A 7,496-nucleotide genomic window follows, 5' to 3' on the forward strand; every position below is an offset into this window, starting at 1 on the left:
TGGAGAACATCGCGCAAGCTGATTGATGACTTCGGACAGAAGTTTTTCTCTTTCGGCTCGAAATGCTTATCCGCCGCGCGTACTTCTGTGAAGTCATGCCTGGCAATGACGGACCGTATCGGCCGCTACGGCAACGCTCGCTGCCGAATGGCCTTGTCAGCGACTGGATCATTCCCTTCCATTTTACTCTTACATGCGTCGAGTGGCGTTGTTGGAGAGGGAGTCTACAGCCGGCGGCTAGATGTGTTTGTGTGACTTTTGACGTCTGTAGGAAAAGTAGGATTGTTTCTCCGTCGCCGTGAGTAGGATTTTCATTAATTCGTATCGGGGGAGTCCTCCCATCGACAGATCCGTACTTATGATGCATATCGATTCCCGAGTGATTGGTTCTCGGTAGCTCAGTGAGCAGTGGCCGATTCGCTTCGAGGGCCATCCAAACGGAGGAATCGAATGCGCGGAGTCTCAACGACGACTCTAATGACTTCCTTCCGATCGTCAAAACATGTTGATGCTCTGATAACTGGCGTGAATTGATCCGGGAGAGACTCTTGAGAATTGGAACTCAATGGAAGTGCGGATTGAACTCGAGAAGTGATCCAAGTCGGGAACGAGTGTTTCCCCGAGCCCTTCGGAGCTTCTCTCGGCCTCCGAAAGGACTGATCGTGTCCGACTCAGGCGAAATTTCGGATGGAAATAATTTCGACCACTTCCGCGCTCCGGGAAAGCATCGTTTGAGGGACCCCATTCATAAGACATCGACGCGCTTCTCCGGACCAGAATAAGATCCCGCATTGATAATTTCCTCACAGTAGGAGCGTATCGAGCTTCTAGATCTCGGAGCCGATCATCGATTACTCGAAAATGACAGTTCCAGGAATCTCCACTTCCAGAACTCGTCGCGAGCGAGATTCCTTGATACTCGATTCGAACACTGCGGGCTTGAGAAGACCAGGACGAGTTTCGCCCTGAATACGGGAGACATCTAGAGATTGTCCCGGCCGAGAAACCCGACAGCGTCCCCCCCTTCTGGAAGATTGATGAGATTTCGAAGCATGCTTAGCGTTGGATCGTAGGAAAGTTTGGCTCCCGGCATCGATTCTTGGCAATGAATTCAGCTATCTGGAGTGAAATTTGAGGACCACTTGCTCCCCAAAAGCGGGCTTGGCCCGCTTATATGATACATTGTGTAGGATAAGGACGGTGAAAAACCAGCTGCGCGACCGCTGCAGCGCCTTTCAGAGGAAGTGAACATCTAGTCGACCTCCACGCTTACCAGGCTCACTTTCATTCGCGAACATTAACGATATTCGCTCCCGGAAAGAATCGCCAGGGAGGATGGTAGATACGGAAAAAATTATGTTCCTCGCGAAGACTTCCTCAATCAAGCTAGGTGTCGATATTTTCTGTCTGCTGAGCGGAGACTCCGGGAAGGTCTTTCCGAAAAGAACCGAATTTCGTCGGAAAGTTTCGGAAACTAGTTCAAATGCATTTTTTTTCCAGATGGGGTGTGTCAAGTGCTCACTGACGTTTCTCATCATTTCGGGAATTGCTCTCGCCGCGCTGGTCGCCTTTTTGAGTAAGCCCGCGGAGCGTCCAGCGTTGGCTGCAGACGGATACTGGGGCCCGAAAAAGATTGCCAAAGGTTCGATGTTCGCCCATATCTCTCCCAACAAACTCAAACATCTGTCTGGAGATAGCTCAAGATTCTCGTTTTGGAATCCTAGATCAGACTCTCCTGGTCGTTCGAGCCTTGTCGAGGACTTAAGACGAGGCATCGCCCGATGATTCGACCACGACCGCTTGAAAGTTGATTAGGCGCGCCGGCACAAGGAATCGAGCGAACAATCGAGTTCCAATGTGATAATTTCTTACGCCTTTTCAGGAGCGGCGTTGCCGAAGGACAAGGAGAGCGTCGATAAGTTCTCCATCGAATTCGATGCGAAGATGATCGCCGGGCTCCGAGAAGAGCTGAGTCGAACCAAGTGGTTCGATCCCTTAGAAGACGCAGCTTATCACTACGGAGTGAATCTCAGGAGTTTCAAAGATATAATTGAACACTGGCGAACGAAATTCGACTTCGCGGCTGCTCAGCAAAGGATCAATGCTTTTCCTCATTACAAAACCGAGATCGAAGGTATGTGAACACTCCATCTCGATTCGGGTACAAAGCTCTCCTGGAAGGGGTCAACAACTCGGTGATCCTTTTCGGTGCGGAGTGACCGGTAGAAGCTCCTAGCTAACCTCTGATCGTCATTCACAACGCTGATGATATGTATTCGGTCTGGTATGAGTTCGAAAAAATATTCGGACCGTATCCGGAATCTCCGTGGGAATTCAGTATACCCACAGATGACGAGTCATATACTCCTCGACTAATAAGCAATGATCTGAGTATCGAGATGTCGGGAGATATTCCGGGCAATCAATTGACCCAAGCGGTGTCAGTGGAGGCGGGTACCGTTCCTCTATCGAGACTGCGCGGGAAAATTGCGAAGGTCCATAGCTCCCCAGTGGAGATCGCTAATGCCTCAATTCTCTCCAAAAGGTCTCAATATACACTTCTTCCGAAGTCTTCCTCAACCAGGGCCAAAGATCAAAGTCATCCCTATTTTAATGATTCATGGCTGGCCGGGATCTTTCGTTGAGTTTTTGAAAATCACCCCCCTCCTAAGCGAAGCGAAGGATGGCGTCTCTTTCGATATCATCGTCCCGTCCTTGCCGGGATACGGGTACTCCGATCCCGCGAAGAAACAGGGTGCGTATTCCTCCGCGAGAATTCCGGTCCCTCATTTACCTCCGCGCATTGTCAGGAGACACGGAGCGACGCCATCGAAGCAAGATGGCAGGCCCTAAATTTCCCGCTCTCACAGGCGTGGATATCGCAGTCACCGCTCGGATTTTCAGCAAATTAATGAAAAGACTCGGGTATTCCAAATACTACGTCCAGGGCGGCGACTGGGGCGCAGCAATCGCGAACGCGATGGGCATCTTCTATCCGGAAAAGTGAGCAGATTCGCTCTCTCCCTATTCCAAGAATATACCGCTCGATAAATTCCACAGGATGAATGTACAGTCTCGTTGACGAATCCCTCTTCCAATTCCCTTCCCCGTGGTTCTCAAGTTTGAGAGGCATTCACATGAACATGGTGTTCGCGGACTCCTTGAGCGCCATAGCAATCGCCAAACAAACGCTCTTCGGCTTGTTCCCCAATTATTTCGGCGACGGACAGATGCCTAAGTGCATGATGGTACCCTACACGGAGCGTGTCGTCGATGTCCTCCGAGAGGCCGGATACATGCATTTCCAATCGACAAAGCCCGACACCGTGGGTGAGTCCACCCTTCCACGAGACGTACATGAAGTTCCCCCGGCCCGGAATAATCAATGAGCGTCATAATATACACTGTCTCATGTCAACGGAGAAATCGGCCGGTATCTCCCAGATCTGACGATTTCCGATTACCAGGTTTCTCCCTTCTCAATTCTCCGGCCGGGCTTGCTGCCTACATTTCCGAGAAGTTTTCCACCTGGACCCAGCCAGACTTTCGGTTTCTGGATGATGGAGGGCACGGCAAGAAGTTCACCGTGGATGACATACTGACGAACATCATGGTATACTACGCTACGGGCTCCATAATTTCTTCGCAGCGTTACTACCGCGAGAATTTCGCGACTGGTGTGGCGGTGGAGCTTTCGAAGTGAGTTCGGAAAAAATCAAGACTCACAATTGGTGGGATCATGATTCGGATGGAATTCCTCTACTGTCACTTGCGACGAACTTCCCTTCCAGGATCCCCGTTTTCGTTCCGACGGGGTACGCCGTTTTCCCAAATGAAGTGCTTTGCGTGCCGAAGTTCGTGGCGTCGACTACCCTCAAAAACATCACCACGATGACCTACCAGAAAGACGGGGGTCATTTCGCCGCCTTCGAGCAGCCTGATCTACTCGAGAAGGACATTAGGCTCTTCGTGAAAGAAGTCGAAAAGCTTTATCCAGAGCAAGTCAAGCCTCCGACAGGTTTCGCAGCCTCGTACATCACGAAGAGCGAAAAATAAAGAGAGTTAGCCCAGATTTCTCGCGCCGGAGGCCGCGACTCTTCACAACGCGGTTAAAAATTACGTTTCCTCGGACTCGGAAAAAATGTTCTGACTCGAAATTGCTCTCTCTATGAGCTTTAGAGAATCCAAGACTCTTTGTCCGAGCATCGATTATCGACTTTTAAACACGAGTGACGAGTCCGCGGGAGCTTCTTAAGCGTAGCCTGGATTGAAATGAATCCAGAGTCTTGCACGAGCTCTCCGTAGATTAGTTGCTCTAGTCGTCAGACTATGTATCAGTTCAACTTGCTGGGCTTCTTCGCGGCTTTCACCGGACTAAGCGCCACTTCCTACTATTGGCATCGACTCATCCTGTTCGTCAACGACGCCCTTGTTGTCTTCTACACGAGCACGTATTCCGTCCTGACCTTGAACCGATCGGCACAAGCGATGATGGTCTCTCATTACCTGTACGATTCTGTCCACGTCATCATCGTCTACTGTTGCTGTTTGAGCTATTTGAAGCCGATCCTATCGTCGAAAGCGTATCATGTGGGCGCGATGCGATTCACGAACATTCACGGTACGATCCAAGCTGCTCTGATCCTGCTCTCTCTGGTCGCCTTCGGCCTGCTCTACGATACGGACAGTTCCGCTGACCGCTCGGTCTCGTGGCTCGTCCTCGCAATTTTTGCGGAGACGATTGGATTGATGTTCTCCCGATCACAAGTAATCGTAGCGAGCTTAGCAGTCGCTGCTCCGCTCATATCGGAAGCACTTTGGCTAGGCGAGATGCTATCGCGCTCACGACCGAAAGGTCAAGCCGAGCTGCACAAAATCTGCCGTGAGAAAATGATTGCAAATCTCGATTTGGAACGAAAACTTGGCTGGATCGTAAGGTTCGTATACGTAGACTTTTGCTTCCGCCTGCTGACGCAGATCCCCATCACAATTAACCAGCTCACTTGCAAGACTGCGGAGTACCTCATCATCGAAACGATCGCTCGACTCCACGCTTGCTTGATCGTCCTCCAAGCCGGTGACATATATTACCGCAGCTTGTGCAAGCTACGAAAACGAGTGAGGAAATCACTTCTCGTGAGTCAAGACGAGCTCCAACTTTTCCTTCGTGTAGACCATGGATTCCACGTGCTGCCCTCTACGATTGTCAACTTCCGGGGCTGCTGGAGTTTATTGGGGTTTTGTTCCAGTTTTTCTTTCATGACTTATCAATACTTGTTCAGCGCTAAACCAGTGTGTGACGACTGATGATAGACTGATAGATGATCAATGGAATCATGGAATTCAATCGGGAGAGCAGCTGATAATAATCAAAGAGCAGCGAAGTGGCGTTTTCTGGACCGTCTCACCGTTGATGTTCCGCGCGGATCCCGCTCAACCTGTTTCGTTATGACGTTCTTCTCGTTTTGAGCTGTGCGGACGATTCCTCGCTTAAAGCTTACGATTATGAAAGGATAAGCCCAATTAACGGCTATTGGAGAATCACGCAATTCGTTTTGGCTCCCAAGGGAGCACAGCTGGCCAATAGTCTCGCGAAACGTATCACAATATAAGCCATCGCGAGGAACTCATCATTCCACGGAAACAGAGTGGGGAAAAGATTTCCTGCGTCCTCCTGTGGCCCTGAATCTCTCAATGAGACTTACGAGGATGAGTCAGCCTCGGGTTGAAGCAAGGAGATTCATTTGTTTCCAGTAAGGAGGGTCAGTCGAGACCGGCGATGCCCAAGAAACACCATGAATAATTTATATCAAGAGCAATCACTATGATGCATACATCTAGTATTTGAAACACATCTTCGGAGTGAAGCAGGGGAAGATACCATGATACCATAGCATGTACCTCCGGCGACAACGAAATCGTGAAAACGAGTGAACGACGTGTTCTCAGTAAAAAATTTCGGATGGTAGGCCAGAACTCGCGAGAGTTTTACTTTGTGTTAGCCGGCGTCAGACCGGTTCTTGTTCTCTCTCGTTACCTGGAGTCAGAAGTCGTGGATGATGTCCATTGCGTGAAGTATGCGATTGGGATCATGAAGGCGAAACCTCGCTACAAGAAAATCGAGCGCGGTCCGGAAGAAATCTATGAGGGCACATTTACCCTGAACAAAGCTGTATCAGAGCAAAATCACCTCTACTTCCGAATGCTAAAACTTTTCACTTGCTCCTGTGTCGTCCCCTTTTCCGCAGACGATGCAGATTTCGAGCCGGTGGACCGAGAAGAAGCTCAGATGAAGTGGACGAAACCATGAAGTATTGAAATTCGAAAATTAGTGCCGAACGAATAAACAGAGCAGCATTCGGCCACAATTATTCCCTCTCGATCCTTCGCCCTGCAATCGACTTGGTCCCTCCCCACCCCATTATCATGCACAGCGCTCCTATCCGAGATTCGCCGCGTACCAGTGGAAGTAGAAGGACGTCCTGAGAGGAGGCGAAACTCGGCCTGATAATGACATGTTACAAGCAAGAGCTCCCAGGCTCCGGAAACCACTAAACCGAATGAATCCGGAGCGGGAATGTCGCGGCTCCCGCAATTCCCGCCGCTTCCGAAGTGAGAGCTTCGTAGCCGCTCGCAGAAACAGGGAGGTGACTTCTTTATGCATCGCCATCAGCGTCGATCGAAAAGTGATCAATAGGGATGATCTTGGGATCTCGTCTCGACAATGGAGAGACGGAGTCCATTTTCCGCGAGAAGAAGGTCATCAATTGTGAGAGCAGCTGTGGCATCGAGCCGGACTTCAATCTAAATTGATTCCTATATGAAAGGAGACTTATCGATGAAGGCTCCAATCCTTCGCGAGAAGTTCTCTCTCGGTCGCATCCGCAAGCCTTCCTCTCGGAGAAGGCAGGTCTCCCGGCAACGTTCGATCCTTGGCAATGAGTTGAGCGTTCTCGTGTGAAACTCGAGGGCCACTCGCTCCCCAAAGTCCCTCTTGAGGGGACAGTCGTCCCAAGATAAGTCACATCCGATCTTAGCGTCGCGCCGCTCAGGAGAGATCATGCCTGCCATCAGCCTCTTCAACATCGGCCTCCAAATATTAGGCGTATCGGGCCGCTCCAAAACTTCGGTTCGGGCTTTTTGTGGGGTGCTCAACTTCGCCCAATGTTTTCTCCTACTGCTTCACCTCGCGAATTATTATACCTGCCTCTCTCGATCCTTCAGAATGTCCTACTACTTCTACGATGCTTTCCATGTGAATGTGATTTACATCTGGTGCTTGAAGAATCTGATGACTTTCCAAGCCGATGATTCCCCAATTACGAATCGTTGGTCGAACCGCTGCTGTGTTGCGCAGGCTCTACTCCATACTGGCATGTTTGCGGTGACTTTAGTCCTATACTTCACGGGCGTTGTCCATATGGAAGATCCCCTGCCCTGGAGAATCTTCTGGCTCTACTCAGACTTCTTCGGGACCCCCCTGGCTCGATTGGAGA

The 7,496-nt window shown here is 50.3% G+C and overlaps 1 protein-coding gene across 1 annotated transcript; it reads left to right on the forward strand.

The window, feature by feature from the left end:
* Positions 1-249: 249 nt before the first annotated feature.
* LOC100900077 (epoxide hydrolase 1) lies at positions 250-4,083 on the forward strand. Its single transcript, XM_003747329.1, has 8 exons — positions 250-298; positions 1,501-1,642; positions 1,883-2,134; positions 2,546-2,755; positions 2,871-3,003; positions 3,122-3,330; positions 3,468-3,699; positions 3,792-4,083. Exons 2-8 carry the CDS (start codon positions 1,501-1,503, stop codon positions 4,054-4,056), a joined length of 1,443 nt encoding a protein of 480 aa, XP_003747377.1. The 5' UTR covers positions 250-298; the 3' UTR covers positions 4,057-4,083.
* The last annotated feature ends 3,413 nt before the right edge of the window (positions 4,084-7,496 follow it).

This window comes from Galendromus occidentalis, unplaced genomic scaffold (genome assembly GCF_000255335.2).
Source record: "Galendromus occidentalis unplaced genomic scaffold, Mocc_1.1 scf7180000077516, whole genome shotgun sequence".
Classification (NCBI taxonomy): Eukaryota; Metazoa; Arthropoda; class Arachnida; order Mesostigmata; family Phytoseiidae; genus Galendromus; species Galendromus occidentalis.